Source organism: Culex quinquefasciatus, chromosome 3 (genome assembly GCF_015732765.1).
Source record: "Culex quinquefasciatus strain JHB chromosome 3, VPISU_Cqui_1.0_pri_paternal, whole genome shotgun sequence".
In the NCBI taxonomy this organism is placed as follows: domain Eukaryota; kingdom Metazoa; phylum Arthropoda; class Insecta; order Diptera; family Culicidae; genus Culex; species Culex quinquefasciatus.
Window position 1 is genome coordinate 102,110,343 of NC_051863.1, and position 26,959 is coordinate 102,137,301.

General features: G+C 35.5%; 2 protein-coding genes across 3 annotated transcripts in view; both read left to right on the top strand.

Moving 5' to 3' along the window:
- Nucleotides 1-3,018: 3,018 nt before the first annotated feature.
- Nucleotides 3,019-5,017, top strand: LOC119770344 (suppressor of cytokine signaling 6-like). Its single transcript, XM_038265026.1, is given in 3 exon segments — nt 3,019-3,797; nt 3,856-3,920; nt 3,923-5,017. Coding segments are annotated over 3 exon segments (987 nt in total). The 5' UTR covers nt 3,019-3,126; the 3' UTR covers nt 4,174-5,017.
- A 5,141-nt stretch (nt 5,018-10,158) lies between these two features.
- LOC6054015 (F-actin-uncapping protein LRRC16A) overlaps nt 10,159-26,959 on the top strand; it is a 77,008-nt gene continuing 60,207 nt past the window's right edge. For both annotated transcript variants that reach the window (XM_038265514.1, XM_038265516.1), the window contains exons 1-6: nt 10,159-10,394; nt 11,357-11,454; nt 11,610-11,660; nt 15,147-15,275; nt 15,339-15,422; nt 15,482-15,625. In XM_038265514.1, coding sequence (XP_038121442.1) covers nt 10,358-10,394; nt 11,357-11,454; nt 11,610-11,660; nt 15,147-15,275; nt 15,339-15,422; nt 15,482-15,625 — 543 coding nt within the window. In that variant the 5' untranslated portion in view covers nt 10,159-10,357. The remainder of the gene's footprint in view (nt 10,395-11,356; nt 11,455-11,609; nt 11,661-15,146; nt 15,276-15,338; nt 15,423-15,481; nt 15,626-26,959) is intronic.

The following is a 26,959-nucleotide window of genomic DNA, read 5'->3' on the forward strand; positions in this document are numbered from 1 at the left end:
ATGAAAATTCAAAATCTGTATCTTTTGAAGGATTTTTGGTCGATTTGGTGTCTTCAGCAAAGTTGTAGGTATGGATAAGGACTACACTGAGAAAAAAATGATACACGGTAAAAATTGGTGATTTTTTATTTAACTTTTTGCCACTAAAGGCTAGTACGCTGATCGAAAGGAAAGGGGTCAAGAAACAGCTTTACGAACAGCAGAACAAAGGAGAGGGAGCGATTTCTTAGGGCTTTTCTTCACCCTCTCTGACTTGCTTGCGCTGCCGCTGCTGTCCATTTGATTTTTTTCTTGACCGGTTCCTTCCGAAGGGCGTATACCGCTTAAAACTTGATTTGCAAAAAAACACTATTTTTATTTTTTTTTATATGTTTTAGAGGACATCAAATGCCAACTTTTCAGAAATTTACAGATTGTGCCAAAAATCTTTGACCGAGTTATAATTTATTGAATCAATACTGATTTTTCAAAAAATTGAAATATTGGTCGCAAAAATTTTTCAATTTCATTTTTCGATGTTAAATCAAATTTGCAATCAAAAAGTACTCTAGTGAAATTTTGATAAAGTGCACCGTTTTCATGTTGAATCCATTTTTAGTTGACTTTTTTAAAAATAGTCGCAGTTTTTCAATTTTTAAAATTAGTGCACATGTTTGCCCACTTATGAAAAAAATATTTTTGAAAAGCTGTTAGTCATGGTTTAAAAACTTTGAAAATATTTTTTTTTTTTCGAAAAGATCGACCATTAGTTGCTGATATATCGACGTTAGAAAATGGTGGGTTGTTTGGGTGAGACTTGGTAAACATCAATTTTCCTGTTTTTAAACCTTTGCATGGCAATATCTCAGCAACTAAGGGTCGTATCAACAAAGTTCAAAAAAGCAAAATATAAAGAATTTTCTCAGCCTTTCAAAAATATTTTTTTCAAAGGTGGGCAAACATGTGCACTAATTTTAAACAATGAAAAACTGCGACTATTTTTTTAAAAAGTCACCTTAAAATGGATTTAACATGAAAACGGTGTACTTTATCAAAATTTCACTAAAGTACTTTTTGATTTCAAATTTGAATTTACATTGAAAAATGAAGTTGAAAATTTGTTGCGACCGATATTTCGATTTTTTTTTAAATCAGTATTGATTCAAAAAATTATAACTCGCTCAAAGATTTTTTGCACAACCTGGAAATTTCTGAAAAGTTGGCATTTAATGTCCTTCAAAACATATCAAAAAATAAAAAAAATAAAAATAGTGATTTTCTGTAAATCAAGTTTTAGTGCCAAAAAGTTAAATAAAAATCTTTTTTACCGTGTATCTTTTTTTCCAGTGTAGTCCGTACCCATACCTACAACTTTGCCGAAGACACCAAATCGATGAAAAAATTTCTTCAAAAGATACAGATTTTTGAATTTTCACATATCATTTTTGTATGGGCAGCTGCCAAATTTGTATGGAAAGTTATATGGACAAACTGATAATTTTTTTTATTTATATTTATTCAGATTTTTTCTTTGCTCTGTCTGTTGACGTCTAAGACCGTAGAAGATCCATCTCGACATTCAGATTTTTTCTTCCATGTACATTCATTCAGTTAAAATATTATTGAGTGTCCAAACACAATCGATGACTTTTCACCTCAATTTTAAATACTAGCCGCTTTCATTTATTCATGAAATATTGTAGCTTTCGCTATTCAGTGATTTCAAATGTAGGAGGTCCTACATGTACAAAAGGGAAAAGGGATACCTTAAAACTAACTTATAAACTATATAAAGAGCGGATCAATGCAGCTGAAGACTGCAATGATTTTTGTCGAAATGCATCAATTATCTTATTGGACATAACATCCAAAGTGTCAACTTCGGCTAATTGATGAAGTTCACTGGTGCTGAACCAGGGAGGAAATTTCAGAATCATTTTCAGAATTTTGTTCTGAATCCTCTGAAGTTTTTTCTTCCTGGTTAAGCAACAGCTTGTCCAGATCGGCACAGCATAAAGCATGGCAGGTCTGAAAATTTGTTTATAAATTAACAGTTTATTCTTGAGACAAAGTCTAGAATTCCTGTTTATAAGAGGATACAAACATTTAATATATTTGTTACATTTAACCTGTATACTTTCAATGTGATCCTTGTAAGTAAGGTTTTTGTCAAAAGCAAGTCCAAGATATTTCAGTTGATCCTCCCACTTTAAATTTACCTCATTCATCTTTATAATGACAAACTGATGATGCGAAATGGCTTCTTTGGGCATACCGAAGGCACAAAAAAAGTTTCAGTCGGATTAAAAAAATACAAAAAAAATCGAATGACCGAAATCTGAGAGAACTGTTCAGGAGTCTTTCCCAGTCTAATCAATCCGAATTCTGAAACGGAATCTAATTAGAATCTTACACAAATTCCGTTTCAAACGCAACAACCGGTTCGGACACGGAACCGGTTGTTGCGTTTGAAACGGAATTTGTGTAAGATTCTAATTAGATTCCGTTTCAGAATTCGGATTGAGTTAACTGGGTTGCTTCAACGGACTCGACTACTCGCAGATTCTCAGAGGGAAAACTACGGTCAAGTTCATCGCTCAACCCAAAACCAGTGAATAGTGAATTTAGAATAATGTTTAAAATAAACAAATAAAACATGTTACATTTTTTAACTGCATTTTTTTGTTTAATTCGAAAATATGAAGTAATATAAGCCCATCGCAAACTAAAAACTTCATATGACATTCACTAAATAAGCATGTAAGATTCATAAAAAAAATCATTTAGCTTTTACGTGTGAAGCACGTAGAAACGACGTGAGATGATCTAGCTAGGCAAATTTCATTTCTACTAGGGCCGCATCGTAGAACTTACGTGAAAACTTTGGTGGAAAAATACCACATAGCATTTCACGTAACTTCAACTTGAATATTTTTTTGAGTGCTAATATGCACACTGAATGTTTTCTATGTTGATTTCAATGGAGCACCCGCCGTCGAGCTGTTTTTCGACAATGCATTTCTTATGGAACGAACTGTCAAAAACTGCTCGACGGCGGGTGCTCCATTCTTTTAGCGTGTTGGTATGTGTCTTTTTAGGCTGAATTAAGCATCCTACTGATGAATTGAATTACTGTGACAAAAACAAATGGATGAAATAAATCAAAATGGAAATGATCGACGATACAAGTGGTTTGTGGTTAAAAAGCGAACACCAAAAGCAGACACACAAAAAAAGAGTAGTTCTAAACTGTCGATCGATTCGAACAGATGCAGAAAAATTTTCTCCATGCGAGAAAGATTCCATCAGCTAACTTCCGTCAAAGTGAACGCATATGAAAACGAATTGGTAGCAAAATTATCAGGCAATACCATTGAAGATGATGATCGTCTAGCAGGGAGATCACCTCCAATCAACACTGTGCGATTAGTAAGTGAGAGACAAAATCTGAGCACACCGAACTCAATACAGTTCTTCCAAAACATTAGTTTGAATACAGAACCCTGCAGAAAAGTATCAATCTGCCCAGGAAATTCAGCCACACAAAGTACGAATGCAATTGTTGAGACAGATCATAGAGCTCTAAGGGAAAATAATACAAATATGGATTCGACGATTAAGAAAATGAGAGGTGAACTCTCTCGTTATGGCTGGTACTGGGGTAAACTAAACCGAAATTCAGCTCAAAAAAAATTGGCAAGGAAGGAAAATGGAAGCTTCCTGGTTCGTGATTCTCAGACAGAGGAACTTTTCACTGTAAGCTTCAGAAGCTCGGGAATCACATTACATTGCAGAATTGATTATACTAATAATTTTTGGTAAATTGGTCGAATAGTAGAAATAATTATCTTTTGATATATTGTTGCTCTTTTATAGGTCACTTTCTGGACTCAAAACTCCTACGAAATGTGGATCACTAATAGAACTGATTGAGGATACAATGAAAAATCAGAATTTGGTATAATTGGTTATGTAAAACAAAACTCATCGTTAACTCCACCGTTTCCAGTGCGTTTGACGAAACCAATCAATAGATTGTATGTAGTACCATCTCTTCAGCATTTATGTCGATTTACAATTCGGCAAAACATTGATTTTAAGGACATAGATGTTTTACCTCTGCCAGGTAAATTGAAAACATATATAATTGAGAACTTTTGGGATTTTAGAAGAAGAAAAAATACTATCTGCTGAGAAAAGCGTCGTCTACATATAACACAGTCCAATAAAATTTCTGCGCAGGCTCAACTTGAGGGGAAGCATGAAGTTTGGAGTCTCCAGAAACACGTGCGTTTTTTCATTGTTTTTGACAGAGTACTCATAACACTAACCTACAAAAATTGACAAAAATGACTGCGCAGGCTCAATTCGAGAGGAAGCACGAAGTTTGGAGTCCCCAGAAACACGTGCACCTAGAATTTTTCAAAAATAGGCATTAAGACAGGGCCGAATGGTTTTTCTCCAAAGTTTGTATAGAGAATTAGTGCTGTTTGCTACTCCCACATATAGCATGCAATATTTTCAACAGCGACGAACCGCCCTAATTCACCATACAAACTTTGGAGAAAAACCATTCGGCACTGTCTAAATACCTATTTTTGAAAAAAATCTAAGTGCATGTTTTTCTGGGGGCCCCAAACTTCGTGCTCCCCCTCGAGTTGAGCTTGTGCAGTCATTTTTGTCAATTTTTGTAGTACAGTGTAATCAGTCATCAGTCAAAAACAATAAAAAACGCGAGATCAAAATGCTATCAAGGCATTTTATGTGAATCGATCGATTTCCAAAAAATATTTTGTTTATGTTTAGCCATAAGCAAACATTTTATAATATTTTCCAAAACTGAGTTTTCTTTATCTCATTTGATCACGCGTATTACTGAAAAACCACAGACAAACAGACGAGACTCTCCATACAAATTGTCTGTGGAAAAACTATCTGTTTTGAGGATTTTCTTTGCGTCGAAAAGTATAATTAGCATCGATTAGTTAAGTAGTATTGCAATAGAATATATAAATTCTTCGTGGTTTAATATACGGTATAATTGCGTTATTTATTTAATCCGAATACACCAATCAAATGTACTTCCCCTATTAGGTTTTACGCCGGCTCGATTTGAAGGTCCTGAGCATGGGTAAATAACAAGGGAAATGCGTAATAATACATTTCTCTGGTATCAATACCAAATTTTGGACCCTTTAAAATTTGTCTTGAGGATTATGCAAGAGCAAAATGTGGTATCATACCAATTTAAGATATTGTTTTGATATTGCAAAATTGCAGAATTTGTCAATGGTCGAACACCACATTTTGGTATTCTTTTGGTATTACAGTATTTTATCAAATTCCTCTGAAACTATGGGAAAATTTTGACCAATTTTGACAAAATAACTAATTTTGCGCTAAAATGATGTCTCAAAGCATAGAATAGAGATAGGTAGAATTGCCACTTGCCGATTCCCCCTTGTAAACGTCAAGCGACTCTGCCGACAGCGCCACCACTGCTCGAAACGGGGAACTTCAGTCGAAATGCGCACTGTGCACTTTGATGGAACTGCCCTGTGCATTCTGGAGGGTGCGTTTTGTTTGACAGTGACAGATGGAAAAAGGCTTGTTGACGTTCAGTTGGCAATCAAAAATGTGAAATGGTGCTTGGAAGCCGGATGAAAAGACGAGACTAGTGAAGGCGGTAGAACGTTAGGATTAGGCGCAAATTGCGGTTTAAGTTGGAGTGCGGAGTCTTTGCTGGAACACCACGACCACTTTTCTTCACTCCGAACGGCAAAATAGTCATTTCCTCTTCCGATTCTTCACTTGGTTTGACAGCGACAGCGAAATGTCAACATGACAAAACAGATGTCTTGGAGAAGTGAAAACGGGTGTCAACTTATTTGGCATAATCTTGAAATTTAGAAAAAAAAAGATGCTGATGCGAAATAAAAATCATTTAATCTTATTTAAAACAAAATATCCTAGTTAAGGGATGCACTTATCTTGAATTTTCATAATTGTTTTGATTTGTTTTCCATGTTTTTTAAAATCATTTTACATTTTTAATAAATAATATATATGTGCCAACCAGTTCTCCACATTCTTGACAGTATTATGCGCAGGGTGTTGTAGTTCCCCGTTTCGCCGCTGGCATCAGTTAGGCAGCACAGTTTTGTCCCCCGTTCGGTAAATGAGTGGCAATTCTATCTTTCTCTATTCTATGGTACAAGCACAGAGAACAGATGTACATCTTGGTTCTAACTTGTGTGTAAACCGTGTAAACTAAAAAAAATGCGTTGCATACAATCTTGCATCAAAGAAATTAGAGTGTGCAGGATACGCTTGGCGGCGCCACCGTCGCGGCTGAGAATACTTGACTTAACAATGAAAAAGGCTCAATAATTTCGAAAGCAAATAAATGTTAACCTCGTTTAAATATAAAATTCACTTCTGTAGAATTTCAGTTGACTAAAAATAATGCAAAATGCATTAACATTAACGAAAACATAACATAAACATAATTCATTCAAAAATGGGGTTTCAAGCGTCAACTTAAAATAGTCCCTTTACACATGTTATGTCAGATTTCGTTTTGTTTACCTTCTTTGGCGCGTAAAATTGCAGTGATTAGATGGCCCAACGTTCTGCTACTGTAGGCCATCATGATTTTGGAAGTGGCGCTATCTAGGCGGTTGGTGCACACCCTAGCTCTTTTCAACGTATTTTGGTTTGAATTTTTACACACGTTTTTCAATGCTGTTTGTTCAATGATATACATCTGTTCTCTGTGTGGGGTGTAATATGAAAATCAATTTTCCAGCACAGCAATTTTTCAGTTCCTTTTGGGGTCCTAAACAACTCCCCAAAGTTTGAGAACGATTGGTTTAATTCTCACATTGCAAAGCGATTCAATTTTCCATATAAATTTGTATGGGAAAAACCATTTTTGGATTTTTATATTTTCACGCTGTACTAAAACCGGATTCATATTCGGATGCTCTGGAATGTACTCTAAAACTTTCCCTAAGAGAGTATGGTGCTAGCTTGTCGCTGAAAGAAGATACAGCGTCCTCAAAACTCGTCTAAAACGTGATTTTCGATCAAAAAACACGCTTTAGACGAGTTTTAAAAACGCTGTATCTGTTTATAGGAGCAAGTTACCACCATACTCTCTTCGGGAAAGTTGTAGAGCACATTCCAGAGCATCCGAATATGAATCCGATTTTAGTACAGCGTGAAACGTGGATTTTATAATTATAAAAATCCAAAAAAATGGGTTTTCCCATACAAATTTATATGGAAAATTGAATCGCTTTGCGAAAAGTGAGGACTAAACCAATCGTTCCCAATCTTTGGGGAGTTGTTTAGGACCCCAAAAGGAACTGAAAAATTGCTGTGCTCGCTAAATTTGGACAACTTTATTTTTTTCCATACAACCATATTACACCCTAGTGGTACAAGCTTCCCATGCGCCAGTGACAACGCACATCGCGGGTTTTGTTTTCTAGCTTCGGTACGAGTCTTTTTTGGTGTGTTAGTATTTTGGTTCATCGTACCAGCGCACCAAAACACGTATGAGCCAAGGTGGATCACTCGATACGTTTGCGTTTGTCGTAGTGAAGTCTCACCGAGCGCTCAGTCGCAGTATGCTTTCCAAACCCAAAAACGCCTAAATGCATACTACATAGTTTTCTGGCTTGCTTATTGAAAGATCACAATTTTGCCTAACGCCTAAATGACAGTTTAGTGAATTACAGTAGGCGTTTCAAAGCTTTCAAGAACATTTATGCGGCTTTACCGTTACATCGTTTACAACACGGCAAATTCTCGGGTGTGGAAACACTTTCTGCCAGTCATTTTGTAACCACTTTAACGCTCTGGAGCAAAACGGAATTATTTTGTTTTTTCGTTAATTCTTAATATTTTCAAAAGTGCAAAAAACACTCAGAGAATACGAACAATTTTGCGATAGGCAGAAAACATTATGAACATCGCAAATAGTAAGCTAATTCTCTGCCTCACAAATAATTTGTTCTGATTTAAAAAAAATCGAAAATGCTTGTGTGCGAGCACAGCTTACACCCGGCCATGGCAACTGAGGCAAAAACCAGCGCTTTTCAGTTTTATGAAAAAATCATGTTGAGTTTTGAGTTGATTAATGAATGGACCATTCTTTATTTTGCTATTTCTTTGAAAAAAATTCAACTGCCGTTATCTTCCTTTTGTAAGAAAGGCTCTATCTCACCCCAGGTGGGATTAAATCGGCTTTTTTTTTACAAAAAAGCCTCCAAATTGCTAGTGTTTGAAATAACCCATTTGAATGAAATAATATAAATTGTCATTGTTTTGTTTTACCACATAAAGGGTGGCTCCTCTTCCCCCAAGAAAATTATATTTAACACTTCCATTACCAACCACCTCTGAAAATATTCAATTACAGATTCAATAAATGATTTTTTGAATATGGACATTCTCTAAAATGTTCCGAATATGAGGGATGATTATAACTTTTATAAAGCTTACTGCTGGGTTTTTTGAAAGGTCCAATAAAACATTTTATTTTTTGCTTTTTTATGTTTTTAAAACCGCCATGAATCAAAACTCCGGATTCTAAAAACTAAAAATAAACATAATTTGTCAATTAGTAAATTTTTTGTACATTTCAGTGCATCTCTTCACGTCAATGAATTTTTACATTAAGAATGAGTTAGCTCTTCGTTAGCTCACTCAAGAGTGAATTATTTGTATAGGTTAATTCTGAAAAAAAAAAGATACAACGTATATTTCGATTCGCCGACAAAATCCATTTCATTGCTTACTTTTGTTTGTTTGACCACTTTCTTGTTTGTTTTTGCTGCCTGTGCAGAGATAGTTCTAGAAATTCGTTTCAAACAGGCAGATGCTTCAACAGGGAAAAACAACTACCTACTTTTGCTCACCAGCTCACGTGAGCGCAAAACGCTCCGGTGAGCGTGAGCGAGCACGAGCTACCTGATAAAACTCACGCTCCAGCTGGAGCGAGCACTCCTTCCGTGAGCGCTCGCTCATTCGCAACCCTGGCGAACAGTAAATTGGTTCCACTTTGACAGTTCAAAATTCAGGCCCAGGTTAACATTCAAGTGGCTCACTAAAACGTTTAAGATGCAATTCAGCACCCAGGTTAACATTCAAGTGGCTCACTAAAACGTTGGAGATGCAACATTAGGATGTAATATCAAAATCGATTTTCCAGCACAGCAATTTTTCAGTTTTTTCTAAACTCCCAAAGTTTGGGAACGACTTTGCGCAAAGCGATTCTATTTTCCATATAAAACCATTTTTGGATTTTGATATTTATAAAATCCACGTTTCACGCCTAAAACCGATTCATATTCGGATGCTCTGGAAGGTGCTCTACAACTTTCCCGAAGAGTTTTAGCTTGTCCCTGAAAGAAGATACAGCGTGTTCAAAACTCGTCTAAAACGTGATTTTCGAGCAAAAAACACGTTTTAGACGAGTTTTGAACACGCTGTATCTTCTTTCAGGGACAAGCTAGCACCATACTTTCTTCGGGAAAGTTGTAGAGCACCTTCCAGAGCATCCGAATATGAATCCGGTTTTAGTACAGCGTGAAACGTGGATTTTATAAATATCAAAATCCAAAAAAATGGTTTTTCCCATACAAATTTATATGGAAAATAGAATCGCTTTGCGCAAAGTGAGGACTAAACCAATCGTTCCCAAACTTTGGGGAGTTGTTTAGGACCCCAAAAGGGACTGAAAAATTGCTGTGCTCGCTAAATTTGGACAATTTTATTTTTTTCCATACAACCATATTACACCCTAATGCAACATACATCTGAGTCATAGCAAAAGCACGTGAAATTACCTTTTTGATTTTCGGAGTAGCTCACTTGAAAAATAATTTGATTTTGCTATGTTGGTTTCTTTCAGTGTATTATTTTTATATATGTCCAATCCCTACTCGCCACCAGGAGGCGTGCTTCAGCATCAGTTGTCAATCGTACAGTATTTAAAGAAATTACAAATTCTCTTTTATAAGTGTAAGGGAGCGTCCTTTTATTACGTAACGCAGTTTGGTTGGGGAGGTAGAGGGGGGTCGAAGACCGTGTTAAAAAAAAGAAATTTGTATGAAAATTTTGTCACGAATCCAAATTTTGCGTTACGTAATAAAAGAACGTTCCCTAAGTCTCCAGTGATGTTTTGACGATTGCAAATTGGAAGATAAAACTCAGTTGCCACACAAACTCAACCCCCTTTTTGATACGGAAAATTTGGATATTTTAAAAGAAAAACACTGTATTCTGATATGTGTTCATAAGTTACACTAACGCTTCTTCAAATTTATAAACAGTATTATACTTAAAAGTTAAAGAAAAGCTAACAACAATGTCGACCAGATCGCATTTGACAAAAGATTTGAACGGTGAGTAATTGAGATAGGGGCTCAAAAAAAAAACTGGGACTACTTGGCTCACAGAGACGGTTCTGGTGAAGTCTTATGTTCTTTTTTTTGTTGTTGTCAAGATTCATAAGCTACTAGTATGATTGACCTTTGAGTTTTTAGTATAATGGATGCTAAAGTTTGTATGATTCTTACCATACATCAGCACAATGTTCGCACTGAATCATCATTTACGATTGATTTCCAACATCCGAGTACCATTCGGAAGACTTCGGAACTATACATACCAAGATATACTACCAACTGTAGACTTCACAACTCCTTCAAGTTTAACTTCCGATTATTTTAGAACAATTTGTCTTATGTGTAGTAAATCTGTGTACTTCTACGATTAAGTTGCTTAGTTGATTGGATCGTTGTTTGCAAATACTTTACTGGAAGCTGATAAGATTGTTGAATCAACAATGATCGTTTCGTTTAATTATTTTAGTCAATTAAACTAAGCATTTAGGCTTGTCGTTGAATTATGGGACAGGCAAAAAACACCACTGACAATAATCCCAAATTTCTTAGAGGTTGTATAAGGCAAAACGGTTGACCCCAAACTGGTGCAACTCCAGAGCAAACCAAGTATTCAGAAAGTCACTCAGACCAGAGAGAAAAGATTTGATGGATTGGATATTAGGTTTGACGCCGACTCGATTTGGAGTTTAGAAGGAGTGCACTGTTTACATGGACTTAACACAGTTCGACGCGCTCGTCGATTTTGTTCGGGGAAAATCGTCGACAATCGACGAAGACCATGTAAACAGTGCACACGAGCTGTCAAATTAATAACATCACGGTGTAAAACCTAATATTGCAAGGATCGCTCGTCCGCTAATCTTATAAGTTGATTTAATCCGAAGAACACCATAATGCGATCAGAACCGTCCAACTGGTACTTATATAAATAAATTATGTTTTTTTAAATTTTATTGCAGAGAGTGTAAAAACAATTCTGGGGCGGAATGTTAAGATTTTGGTGAAGTATATGGTGAAATTGGAAACAAAAAGTGATAAATTTGAAAACAGAATGTTGGTAAGTTTTCAGTAGTGCTACCAGTATCTCATTTCTAACCTGTTGAGTAGAATTTGGACAATAAGCCCAAACTAGCCTTACTAAAACTAGACCATGAGAGATTTCCATGCCTTTAGTACAAAAGTTGTTATTAATTTCAATAATGTTTTTCGTAGGTTTTGACACCCGTACGCGTTTATTTGTTCACAGCTAAAGTCCCCACCAGGGTAAGTTTAGAATTTTGATTTAAAAAAATGGCGTAAAGCTGGTTTTACAACTTTATTGGTACGTTCGTTTGAAGAATCGATGCGGCACTGAGTGCCGCACTTGTCGGTGCCAGTTTTGGTTCAATCGAACGTCATTTGTCAGTGTGCGTGGAACTCGCATGAAACTGAAAAAAATATCGAGTGCGGCACTAGAGTTTCAGTTCCAAGATGGCGGCGAAACTCGTGCGGAACTAGAGCGAATTACTTCAAGGAAACACTTTGACAGCTCTGAGTGTGGCACTCAGTGCGGATCTACACCCTTACCAAAAATCATGATTTTTGAGTTCCAAATCCCACTTTTCATACGAATTTTTCAGTTCAACCCATATAATAATTTTGATGGTTGTAGTACCTCAAAAAATAAAAAAAGTGGGATTTGGAACTCAAAAAATCATGATTTTTGGTAAGGGTGTACCCTTCAAACGAAGGTACACCCTTACCCAGGCCTGCCCAACGTCCGGCCCGCGGGCCGGATCCGGCCCATGAAGCCATTTCATCCGGCCCGCGACGGCTTTTCAAAATAGTTGTATGACCGGCCCTTAAGGCTGTTCATGAAATATTAAATAAATAAATTGATTGTCTGAATTTAAAAAATAAGCTTTAAACTAAATTTTAACATATTGTAATAACATTCTTCATGTTTGAGTTTAATTCTTATAATTTCTATATTGATAATTTTAAACTGAAAAATGATGCAAGAAAACAAAATTATACATTTAAAATTGTGAAATGTATGAAAAAGCTTGGATTATTTTCTAAAAATGTACAAAAAGACACTAAATTTAAATTTCTCCATTTTTAACTTCAAACTGATGTTTTTTTCTATTTTTTAAAGAAACAGGTAAACAAAAACTAATGTTTTTTTTTTCTAGAACAACTTTTCAGTGATAAAGTGTTTTTTAAGCTTAAAAAAGCAAATTATTCATACTGATAAAAGATCGCATCAAATATTTTGAAAATATTAAAAATGTCTCAAAATGAGTCAAGAAATTTTGGAGCAAAATGTATATTTTCATAAACTTTGAATTTTGAAAATAACGAATTGAAAATGATTTAATATATATTTTTTACACTTTTTAAATTTTGTGTGTTTTTACAACCATTTTAAAATATTTTAACACTCATACGCTCGGGTAGTCATTTGACCCCTATTTTTTTTTCTTAAAAATCTCATAACTTTTGGTAGAATTGATCAAACTGGATGCTTCCGGTTGCAAAAGATCCAGATTTGTCTATATTTTGAACTGTCAGATGGGGGACAAATATGGTCCACTTTTACCAGAGATATTCCAGATTCCGTTGGGGTACCTCGGTCCTCCTATTTGGGGCTTTGGTCAATAGAATAAAAACCATTGCACAGAAAAATGCCGGAAATGACGCAAAACTTCAAGGCATCATTCTAATACATCATCCTGCATAGCTACATGGCATGGACAAGACCTTCGGGCACCGAAACAGGATCCAACCGGAAACGGTTCACTGAGCTGATGTCGATTGGTGCCCAAATGGAACCAGTTCCGGTGCCCCGTAGGACTTAACCATGTCAATTATTTTTGCTGGATGATGTATTAGAATAATGCCTTGAAGTTTTGCATCATTTCCGGCAATGATCTGTGCAATGGTTTTTGTTTTATTGATCAAAATCCCAAATAGGATTGCCGAGGTACCCCAACGGAATCCGGAATATCTCCGGTAAAAGTGGACCATATTTGTCCCCCATCTGACAGTTCAAAATATAGACAACTCTGGATCTTTTGCAACCGAAAGCATCCAGTTTGGTCAATTCTACCAAAAGTTATGAGATTTTAAGAAAAAATAGGGGTCAAATGACTACCTGAGCGTTTGTGTGTTAATAAAGGTGCACAACAACGTAAAAGTTTTTGTAAAGGATATTCGAATCCAAATTTCGTTTGAATAATTTTTATCATGTCTCATAGATTTTTTTTTCTATTGAAGTGTTGAGGAAATCAAACTAAAAAAAATTGCAACGAGCATTGAAATTTGAATGTTTTTTTTTTTCATATTAAAATTATAGCAAGGTTTTTAGTTACAATCGTCAAAAACAATAACTATACAATTTCTAACAAACAAAAATTAAAATAAGTCAAATAAACACATTTTTGAAAGTTATTTTTGTTTTTCATTCCTAAAATCAAGATATATGAATCTTATTTGCAACAATACATCTTTTATTTATTTACTTAAAAAGAACCCAATCACCAAAAATTAAAAAAAAAATGTGTTTACTTTATCAACTTTTATCAAATATTAGTTCCGGCCCGTCACTGCTTCAGAAAAATCAGATCTGGCCCGCAGGGCCAAAAGGTTGGGCACTTGCGCCTTACCAAAAATCATGATTTTTGATTTAAATCCCACTTTTCATACGATTTTTTGAGTTCAAGTACTACGACCATAAAAATGGTTATATGGGTTGAACTGAAAAATTCGTATGAAAAGTGGGATTTGGAACTAAATAAATCATGATTTTTGGTAAGGGTGTACCATTAGGGTGTAATATGGTTGTATGGAAAAAAATAAAGTTGTCCAAATTTAGCGAGCACAATCTTTTTTAGTTCCTTTTGGGGTCCTAAACAACTCCCCAAAGTTTGGGAACGATTGGTTTAGTCCTCACTTTGCGCAAAGCGATTCAATTTTCCATATAAATGTGTATGGGAAAAACCATTTTTTTGGATTTTGATATTTATAAAATCCACGTTTAACGCTATATCAAAACCGGATTCATTTTCGGATGCTCTGGAATCTGCTCTACAACTTTCCCGAAGAGAGTATGGTGCTAACTTGCTCTTATAAAAAGATACAGCGCGTTCAAAACTCGTCTAAAACGTGTTTTTTGCTCGAAAATCACGTTTTAGACGAGTTTTGAGGACGCTGTATCTTTTTTCAGGGACAAGCTAGCACCAAACTCTCTTCGGGAAAGTTGTAGAGCACATTTCAGAGCATCCAAATATGAATCCGGTTTTAGTACAGCGTGAAACGTTGATTTTATAAATATCAAAACTCAAAAAAAATGTTTTTCCCATACAAATTAATATGGAAAATTGAATCGCTTTGCGCAAAGTGAGGACTTAACCAATCGTTCCCAAACTTTGGGGAGTTGTTTAGGACCCCAAAAGGAACTGAAAAATTGCTGTGCTGAAAAATCGATTTTGATATTACACCCTAGTGTACCATATATTCATTTGAATAACTATTGTTTTTTTTTTGCAAGCAGTGACATAACCAAACTTTTAGGCACCCTCCGCAGACGTCAAATCAGTACAAAGTTGCTGATGCTGTATTTCTTCCGGAAAAGATCCGGCAACAAATTTGTATAGTTTGACGTTTGCAGAGGGTGCCGAAAAATGGCATCATATCACATTGACAATAAAGTTGGACGTAATTTTCATAACGAAATTAGAATTGACTAACCCGCAATGTTTATTTCAGATTGATAGCAATTTTCACTACCTTGACATACATACAATCGACAGTAAAGATCCAACACACTTCTCTATTTCAACATTAGACAAAACGTATGTGTTTTCTAGTATCGGAGATGCAGGAAATTTAAGTTCGGTAGGATCCCATTCGACATTTAATGTTAATATCTGAGTATCAAGCATTTTTTTTTATTTTCAGAATGCGGACGTTATCCTTACTGATTTGTCTTCTGCTATCAAGCAAATTTTTCCAACAGTGCCACTGAAATATATTATTAAAAAGGTTTGTTTGTCGTTTAACATTAAGCAGTTTGAAACTCAATAACCATTTTTTCCCTGCAGATTGAAGTGAATCCCATAGAACGTGCATCAATTTTTTCCGATGAACTTCGCCCTTCCGACCCACGAAACGTTGGACCATGCGGCGGGTTTAGCGTCCAATATTTTTGCATGTGTGATTACCACGGCGTTCAGTACCGTGAGGAGGTTAGTATTTAGATTCAAACTTGTTTAACTTATTGAGTAAGGCAGGGATGCAAAATGATCAGATGGCTGCTCATCGTTGTAGTCACTCTAGTTACACTGAGCAAAACTCCCACAGCGCATCGAAGTGTTTCGCACATGATCTGACCCTGTTGTACAGAGCACTCAAAAATCAATCGCAAAACACTTGAAATTTCGGTGATTGGCCATGAAATAATTTCAATACAAGCTGTATACATATTCTCGCTTGCTCTCGTCGTGCACTCTACCACTGCGCCGGCCGGCCAGTTGAAAACGGGAGAGTCGTTCTAGCTTCGCTTCTAGCCTTCGATAAAAGTCGCGCTAAAATCAATCAGTGAAACACATTTAATTCAAGTGGAAAATCACGTTGCCTTTAAATAGTGCTTAAGATCAATTTCAAGTGTTTTCCTCATCACTTTGAATAGTTCAAGACAGTGGGACAAATTCATGAGCAAAACACTTGAAAAGCTTGAGCCACCCGAATGAAAATAACGTGTCAAAAAATACCAAAAAGTCAATCGCTCAAACACTTGCATTCGATAGTGGTTTGGATTGATGTGGAAACACAAAACAATTAAATCTATGATGTGGTTTTATTCAATCATTCAAGTGTTTGGGCACTTGAATAAAAAGTGTGGCGTATTTTCAGTGTATAGTTTTTCGGTACAGCTATAAAGGAGCGGCCGTGGCTGACTGGTTACGGTGTTCGCTTTCTAAGCGAATGGTCCTGGGTTCGATTCCCATCTGCTCCCAACGAGAAAGTATAGGAAATATTAATCTTGAAACTCTGAACATGAACGAAAAATCAAAGTCGCCCGAGTCGAGGTTCGATCCCCCGTCCTTTGGATCGGCAAGCAAAAATGCTTACCACTACGCCATCACAGCTTTGTGAGCGATGACTGGAATCAGGAATACTGTTACTATCAACTATATACGCGCTGGGTCCTTGTCCATTTGACAAGGGTTCGGAAGTTCTAAATAACGTTTGAACCCGATTGGTGCAAACGTTCTTCAGGGCGGGGCTTGTCGATAAAGCTGAAGTACCTCGCGCTCGGCTAGCCAGCGTAGAAATGGGTCACCGAAGCTCGGCAGAGCTTACACCTTCCAAATGCCTATGCGAGTTATTTGCATGTATAGAATGAAGATCAAAAAATACATGGAAACAACTCAATTTGTAAGAAGCGACCGCGTGGTCCCGTTTGGTTGGTTGCACACACACACACACACATAGTTTTTCGGTACAGGTATCATATGTATTCGGATCCAACTATTTTTAGGACCTTTATTTGGATATTCTCTTGTTTACTTCATAAGTAAAAGCAGTTCTTTTCAAGGCTATTTTATCCAGAGCAGCAAAACACTGCCTCCAAATTGCATATTTCCTAATTGTTGGATGTTATTGTGCCTCCATAACTGTGGAACATCTGAATTTAACTGATATTTTCACGCAAAAAGTTATCATATCAATTATTTTCATAAATTTGAGTGTGTGAAGTCATTATTTTGTTTAAAATAAAATAACTTCTGGAGACAACCAAAGTTTGTTTACACTCGTGTACCGATTTTGTGGATTTCAAGGGTCAATGTATTTCTTTAAAAACTGGATCAAAAAAATCAAATCATCCGCTCTACAGCATTGCCTTGGCGTTCTCCATAGCGAGATTCCTACTCGAAACTTAGTGTCCGAAGGCTTGATTGTTGAGGCAATTGCAAACCTCTTTTTACACCTAAGCTTCCATCTACCCCGGGATTCGAACTGAAGACCTTTGGATTGTGAGTCCAACTGCCTACAAGCGACTCCACCGAGGCAGGACCCAGGGAGACGACTCCTACACCTGGACTGAGCTAACGATCTAACCTCTAGGTTAGACCAGGGCCAACATTTACTTCCCGTCCTACGGAAGGCGTGATCAGACAAATCTCGTCCGAAAAATGCCACTGGGACCTTCTGGGATCGAACCCAGGCCGACTGGGTGAGAGGCAACCACGCTTACCCCTACACCACGGGTCCCGGCTTGACTTGAAACGTAAAAAACTTGATATGAAACGTAAAAAATCACAGTCAGTAGATACATCACTCGAAAGATCACAAGAAAACCTTTCACATGAAGGTAAAAGCAAATTATTTTGTTCAACTATCGATTTTCTATGATTTTCTGAACACTGGCCGATAGACTATAATATATCATTCGAAGCAATCCTTCAAAAAATTCAAGGTATACGAACCAATTGCTTCAAAAGGGTTGGCCCTATCATTCATAGTTTTGAAAATATTTATCATCAAACTTTAAAAATCGATTTTTGATTTCGACATGCGACATCGATTTTTTGACTGATTTTTTAAATTTTAAATTGGTTTTCATTACCAAAGTGTTTTAGACAATTTAAAAAGTAAACAACACCGGTTATGCTAAAACTGAAAAGTGATGTGCTCTGAAAAACATTTTTCTTGAACAAATAATGTTGGTCTTATTGGTGAAAATTGAAAATTTACACATTTGAAAGAGAGTATGCAAATTTCAATGCACGAAGTTGATTATAAAAGGGGAAATCGAGCAGAAAATATTTCAAAGGCCATTTTTTTACACCATGAAATGTGAAGCCCATCAGTATCGGAAACGGGTGTATCCCATTTGGCATAAAGCCATTTGGCATAATGCCGTTTGGCATAACGCCGTTTGGCATAATGCCGTTTGGCATAATGGACGTTTGGCATAACGGTCATTTGGCATAATGGCCATTTGGCATAATGGTCATTTGGCATAATGATATTAAATTTTCAAAATTATGTCAATTCCATAGACTGGAATCAATCGGCACTACAGTTTGAATGAGGACAGCAGTTTTTAGTACATTTTAAAAGCTTAACATTTAGAAAACGATGCACTTTTTTGAATGTTATAGAATTTATAACACTTCTTCAGTTCTTCAGGCAGCTTGCTTGCCCACTGAGAATTTTGGCTCAAACCATGAGTCGATCTGGTTCGAGATCGAGCCCGAATCGAGTCGAGGCTCAAGCAAAATTCTCAGTGGGTGGTTACATGAGAGTAGCCTGCCTCAATATTTTCTGCAGTAGCAGCAAGTGCTGGCCGAAGAGCTTAAAGAAAAAGTTGAAGTTTTCAGCGGTGGTGTTATAAAATCTGTAACATTCTTAATATTTGACGGATCTTGGCACACTCTTCGGTTCCTTGGTTGTTCCTGGGTTGCTCCTGGAACACGAACTATGAGGTCAAATTCAATAATCAATAAGGGACTAAAAACTCAAAACCAAAACGCACCGATTATACGGGTTTAAATCCCATTTAAATTTCAAAGTCAAAGCGCCAGGTCCTGTCACAATCAATCAAGCTCATATTTGGGATTCGGGCTTTGTGCATCTAGGGAATCATGACCTGAAATGAACGCAAAATTCGCTCATTTTGTTACATCCTACCAATATATACTCATTCATATTACAGGGTAAATATTAATTGAATATTTTATCAGCAAGTGGCGCTACTTCCATTCAAATATACACAAAACTGAGATTTTTATTTGAAATGTAAACACGAATGTAAAGCATTCCACTTTGTCATATACGTAGAAACATATTCACCGTCTTCAGCTTTGGATCTAACCCAAAAAAGCTGCGGGTCATTTTTTCTGAACTTTCAACTGCTGACTCAAGGTTTATATTTCCTTTAAAGAAGGGGACACTTTCTAGGCTTGTGACAACTGCTGATAAAAGTTGAATTTTCTTCATTAAAAAGGGAATAATGCGCTTCAGCGGTGGTCACAACTCAAGCAAGTTTTCCCTTCCTTTAAAAATATTCACCTATATCAGCAGTCAAGGAGTTTTCCCTTCTTTAAAGAAGGGAAAATTCAACTTGTATCAGCAGTCAAGAGATTTTTCCCTTCTTTAAAGAAGGGAAAGTTCAACTCATGTTAGTAGTTATCTCAAATCAAAGAAAGTTTTCACTTCTCAAAGAAAGGTAAATTCAACTTGTGTCAGCAGTCAAGAAAATTTTCCCTTCTTGACTGGAGAGAAAATTCAAACATATAGGGATAATTCAACTCGTGTTAGTAGTTATCACAAGTACAGATAATTTTCCATTATTTAAAGAAGAAAAATTCAACTTGTGTCAGTAGTCATCACAAGTCAGTGAGTTTTTTTTCCTTCTTTAAATAATGAAAAATTCTCTTTACTTGTGATAACTACTAACACGAGTTGAATTATCCCTATATGTTTGAATTTTCTCTCCATTAAAGAAGGGAAAATTTTCTTGACTTGTGATAACTGCTGACACAAGTTGAATATACATTTCTTCAAAGAAGCAAAAACTTTCTTTGATTTGAGATAACTACTAACATGAGTTGAATGAGTTTCTTAAAAGAAGGGAAAACTCTCTTGACTGCTGATATGGGTGAATATTTTTTGAAAAGAAGGGAAAACTCGCTTGAGTTGTGACCACAGTTGAAGCCCATTTTCCCCTGTTTAATGAAGAAAATTCAGTTTTAGAAGGAAAATTCAATTTTTTTTAGAAAATAAATGATGGTAATATTCATCAGGAAATGGTGCCAGATTTTGAGTGAGACATCAGAAATTGGTAAATATTCATCAGTTTCTGATAAATATTCATCAGGTTCACATGTTTAAAAAAAAAATTAGGTAATATTACTCAAAAAGAGGTGATATTCAACCAACCAAATTTTCAACTTTCCAAAATTCAACTTTGATTCTGTGCAGTTGTCACAAGCTTAGAAAGTGTCCCTTTCTTTAAAGGAAGTATTTACCTTCATAAATGTCGAACACAGCAAAAAAAAGTTGAATTTTGGAATCTTGAAAATTTGGTTGGTTGAATATTACTCATTTTTTGAGTAATATTACTCAAAAAATGTTTAAAAATGTGAACCTGATGAATATTCATCAGAAACTGATGAAAATTCATCATTTTCTAAGGTAAAATTTATCATTTATTTTGCCACAAAATCTGTCACCATTTCCTGATGAATATTACCATCATTTTTTTTTCTGTGAACATATTTGGCTCAATCTAGGGGTCAATGGCTTAAAATAGCCCTGGGAACAATATTCAGCATGTGGAGCAACGTTTTGAACAAACGTTTCAAGTTCTGGGCACCCATACACAGAAAAAAAATGATGGTAATATTCATCAGGAAATGGTTTGTGTCGAAAAAATGTCTAATCATCAGGAATTGATGAATATTCATCAGTTTTTGATGAATATTCATCAGGTTCACATTTTTTATGTAATATTACTCAAAAAAGCGGGAATACGGGAATATTCAACCTACCAAATTTTCAACCTTCCAAAATTATTTTTTTTTGCTGTGTAGCCAGCAGTTTTTAAATAATCTTAAGGAAAGAAAAAAATCAGCTTTCGCCGGCAGTTATCACAACCTAATATGGTCTTCTTAAAGCAATTCCATTATTAACTTTATTTTGAAATTTTAACATCATTATGCCAAATGACCATTATGCCAAATGGCCATTATGCCAAATGACCGTTATGCCAAACGTCCATTATGCCAAACGGCATTATGCCAAACGGCGTTATGCCAAACAGCATTATGCCAAATGGCATTATGCCAAATGGGATACACCCATCGGAAACCTACTTGACCGAAATGTCAAGCTCATATATGTGTTTCTAATAATAGCTTTTCATCGATCTGATGGCCGAGTGGGCTAAGGCGCCAGTTAAATTTGATCGGTCACAAGCCTGTTACATGTTGTTTAAAAATACTTGAAGATTCTCTCTTCGCCATATTGAACGCCATCTTGGATTACACGCTACTGGGTCGCCGTGACCAATTTTCATGGTCATATTCGGGTTCAGCGACCCCAAATTAGTTAAATTTGATCGGTCACAAGCCTGTTACATGTTGTTTAAAAATATTTGAAGATTTTCTCTTCGCCATATTGGACGCCATCTTGGATTACACGCTCCTAGGTCGCCGTGACTGATTTTCATGGTCATATTCGGGTTCAGCGGCCCGAAATTAGTTAAAATCGACACGTCGACAACCTTCAGGAGTGCTACTGGGGACGCGCAGTCTTGTTTTTTCGCGATAATTTTCGTCTCTTTTGTGTCGTTATTTGTGTGCATGGGGTGATTGGTCATTATAATTGGATAATGCCTTCATAAGTGCATTGCTACTGGGGACGCGCAGTCCTGTTTTTTTCGCGATAATTTTCGTCTCTTTTGTGTCGTTATTTGTGTGCATGGGGTGATTGGTCATTATAATTGGATAATGCCTTCATAAGTGCAGTGCTTCTGAGGACGCGCAGTCCTGTTTTTTCGCGATAATTTTCGTCTCTTTTGTGTCGTTATTTGTGTGCATGGGGTGATTGGTCATAATAATTGAATAATACCTTCATAAGTGCAGTGCTTCTGGGGACGCGCAGTCCGGTTTTTTCGCGATAATTTTCGTCGTAAATGATCGTAAAAATTTATTCCAACTTTCAGTTTTAGTATTAACTCATCAAACTATCGATTTTATGAAGAGTAAAGCGTCATTTATTTACTATTTTTGAAATTTGCTCGCGTTATCTAAATTGTAAAAACAGTAAAATTATACTGATAAGCCCAGCCCATAGCACTACTGCTCGGCTGGCACGCGTTCGATAAAAATAAAACATTTTAAATAATCAATTATCTATCTTTCCGCAGCCGGCTGCCTAAGATTTAAAAATTTCAACCGATAAACAAAATGCTCATGGTCACATCACTGCCACTCGTGAATCCTGACCTCATACCCATCTACTAACCCCTCAAAACTCATGTGATACTTTGTCGGAGAAGCAGTCGATTGGGCGGTCTCTATCACTCAAGTATCGGACTAACATTCCCATCCACTTCCCCGTGACCCTACCACTGGTCGTGGCCGGCGCCGGTATTGATCAGCATGATAGGGGCCTTTGAGAAGTTGCGAAGCGAGGAAAGATAGCACCCACTCATCTTCCACGGCTCGTGGATGTAACTTCTGGAGGTCCTGGTCAATAACGGAGTAGCAACTGCGGGTGGGCACCTATGCTTATGCTTATGCTTAATCGACACGTCGACAACCTTCATACTGTGATATTGTTGACTTCTCTATATAGCCGCCATATTGGTCGCCATCTTGAATATCTCGCTTCCCTTAAGGAATCCGGCTTCGTGACCGCGATATTCGGACTCAGCAGGGTCGATTTAGCCTAGATCCATCAAAACCTGGCCTGTTACACGATTTGCCGTTAGACATGCTATTTTTGGGTTTTTAGCCCTGACTATATGTTCAATTATCGATTTTCTATGATTTTTAAACATTGGCCGATCTGTAAACCGTTTCGAATATGTAGGATGACTGTACTTTGTGCACGAACCCAAAAACACTATTTTGAAAAATATATTCAAAATAGTTTTTACTATAAAATGTGTTAGGTAAACTTGTTTCCGTAAGTAAAAATGTTTAACCTGAGCATATATTGTACGATCAGTACCTAGCTGGACTCGGTCACTGGAAACGACCGGCGGCTCAGTGACCGACGAAATAGGCGGCGGGCCAGATGCGGGCATAAAAATGTCAAAATCTCTTCCCCTCACTTCGTCTCACCATCCAGCTGCAGATTTGTTGACAAACAAACGGAGCACGCGGTCGCATGATGGCGGCATCGAGCCAGAATTAGGGGTGATCATGTGATTAAAAATGAAAGTTTATTCAAGAAAAATAATATTTTTCCGACCGAATAAAAAAATTGCGAGCATTTTCAAACAATTATTCCTGATGTCGGAGAAGTGATAAAAAAGCAAACTGTTAATCCATAATTTTTCTATAAATTGATTTTTCACTCCAACTGGGAACCCCTAGGTCTATCCACGACCGTTTCCAATGACCAGCTGCGGGGTAAATCCACAATATCAAGGCTACGGCTTGATTGTTTCATGAAAAACTATTGTGTTTCAAAGTTTCCCAAATCTTGTGCACAAAGTAGTCTAGCGCGACTTCTCGAAGTATAATCTAAGCTTGTTTGTTATCTATATTTTTAAACTACTGTCTATTTCTACATCTACTTGCTGCATAAAGCTTTTACTTGTTATTCTTTATCATACACAGAAAAAAAAGTTGAATTTTGGAGTGTTGAAAATTTGGCAGGTTGAATATTACCTCTTTATTTGTGTAAAATTACATAAAAAATGTGTAAAAATGTGAACCTGATGAATATTCATCAAAAACTGATGAAAATTCATCATTTTCTGGGGTAAAATTTATTATTTATTTTGCCACAAAATCTGTCACCATTTCCTGATGAATATTACCATCATTTTTTTCTGTGTACAATTATTATCTTTCTTTTACTACACGGAGAGACCGGCCGGGGCAAATCTAAGAAAATCTTGGTTAATTTAACTAAAAGTATGGGTTAATTTTTTACACAGCTTTTTTTCAACAATCGATTGTTGATTTTGTTAACCCGAAATTGCTGACCACTGATAATTAAAATTAACTAAAAAAATACTTGGAATTGCCATTTTTGTTGGTTAAATGGCCGAAAAAAATTCTAGCAGTCGACTGCCAGAATATTTTTTTTTTTTCAGAAAATTAACTAAAAATTTCTTGTTTTCAGCTGAAATATTGTGAAATATTCTGTTAAAAACTGGCTGGGAAATGTTTTTCAACTATTTTTCAACAATTTTTTTTCGTTGTATCAACCGAAATATTTTTGCATGCAGCAAATTATTAGTATTTTATAACAAAACATTTTTTAATTAGACATAATTTATGTAAGTGTTGATATATATTTTCTTTAATTATCTAACGATATAGGCTGGGCCGAATTTCTAGCTATATTTTAACTATTGTCTTACTTGAATTCAGAAAAATATTCGTACATGTAGTCAATAACTAGCAGTTGTTAGCGATATTTTTAAAGAATTTGCAGTAAATTTTGTAATAATGTCTCACAAATTAATGCTGAGTGTTTTTATTTTCGCATTTATTCTGCCTAAAAATTTATCGTTTTGTACTAATTTGTTTTTTTTTGCATGAAGTTAATAAGTTACTGTTAAAAGCATCAAAACAAAACTTTTTTTTAACTGTTGTTATAAAACATGTAAAGTTTGATTAATGTTTTAAAAATCTACGTTGCATTAAACTAAACATAATGAAAAAGCATATTACAAATTTTGTTAAACATATTTAAAAAAGATGTTTAATTTAACATGAATTCCTGAAAAATAGAAATCGAGCAAAATTTTCACCAAGTTTTAAGCTTATATTTTTATTATGTTGTATAAATTTAAGTGTTGTATCCACTTACCATCACTGTGAAATCATCAGATAAGTCATCATCATCTACAATGGTCTCAGGTTTAGTTATTTTTCTTGTGGTTGGAAACAGAATTTTCACTAAAGTGAACCTTTTGCTGCAAATAGACATGTGAAATGTATTAGTAATTTAATACAAAATTCTTAATTTCGGCTATAAACTGAAAAAAAAAGGAACGTAAATAAATGAAATTATATTGAGGAAAGAAGAAATATCAATAATGCTACTTACCAAAGTTGCATTAATTTAACAATTACTTTTGGCAACAAACTTTCATTGCATTTGATTCAATTTATTCAACGTACTTCGATTCCTGAAAAAAATATTTTGAGTTTTACTTACCAGTTTATTGAGCAGTCGTATTGCAACAAAACTTTCAAGATAATAGTTATCTTCTTTTATATATTTTATATTTTTTTATTTTTTTTTTTATATTTTACTTCATCTCTATTTTTTATGTTGTTTATGTTGCTTACACATGGCATTTCTATGTATTTTATAATTGATGATTCTGGAAAAAAAATAATGGTTCATTAAGATTTTATCCGTCGTAAGCACGGAGCTTTTTAATGATTCAGTTTTCTAATAAGAATCACATTAGATAAATTATTGTGCAAAAATAAACCCATACTTACTTGGATTAACCAACATTTTGTTAAATTTGCCCGGGCTGCTCTATCCGTGAAGAGTCGGCCCGCATTTCCCTTCTATTGCCCTCTCGTTCCATCAAACATTCTTCTAACATGTTCAACTCACTCGCATTGGAGGTCCTCATGGCAAATCGTCCTCTTGCTCTTCATAGTTTATCACCTGCAAAGAAATCATCAACAAACCTACTCACCAATTCCACCTCCCCAGTTGCAACACTTTGATGTGCCACTTCAACATTAGCTAAATAGTGTAATTTTCACCTTTCACATTCTCTCACTTCATAATTAACAACACAAACTCAACAAATCGACCGCTCTCGTTCGAATCCTGACTTCAAATGACAGACGTAAACAAACCCAAGTTCATCTTTTAAATATTCAACCAAATGTAAATTATATTCAACCAACAAAATTTTTGATTTTCCTAAAACCAAAGCTAACAGTCGAGCACGTTCATTCGAGTTCGGGAAATCTGTTAGCTTTTTGCCTCTAGCATTTCCAACAAACAGGTTATTAAATTAATACTCAATTTTAGTTATTCTAACGGAATATTGGCAGTAACAAGTACGTTTTTGTTAAAATTAACGAAAGTAAAATCAACAATTTTACTAGTTAAAATTTCTAGGCACGGTCTCTCCGTGTATTGATTCTTTATACAATAAATTTTCCTCGCTAAGGACAAAAAAATGTAACAATGCACAGAAAAAAAAGTTGAATTTCGGAATGTTGAAAATTTGGTAGGTTGAATATTAACTCTATTTTTGAGTAATATTACATAAAAAATGTGTAAAAATGTGAACCTGATGAATATTCATCAAAAACTGATGAAAATTCATCATTTTCTGGGGTAAAATTAATCATTTTTTTTTTGCCACAAAATCTGTCACCATTTCCTGATGAATATTACCATCATTTTTTTCTGTGTATTCCGCGACAGAAGAAATTGCAACAAATAAACATGATCCAACACTACACGCAGAAAAATATTTTGTACGATCAGCCTGTACGAGGTTTGATTCAACAAAATTTTTTGTTGAATATAATCAACGCCGATTTTGCGTTGAAACAAACCTTAATTATTTCAATCCCCCAAAAATTTTTGCTGTTTTGAAAAAGTTGCTTTGACGTTAAGTGTTGATTCAACAAAAATCTTGTTTTTCAAATCAACAAAATGTTTTGTTGATTCAAATAGGGGATTGGGTAACAAGCTAAGGAAATGTTCGTTATAACCCATTAAAAACTTGTAAAATGTGTCGGATTTTTTTATAGTCATCTTATTCCAGGTCTTGACTAAGACTTTGATAGAAATAGTTTTTAAAAAATCCTTTTTTTTTAATAAAAAAAAAGATTTAAAAT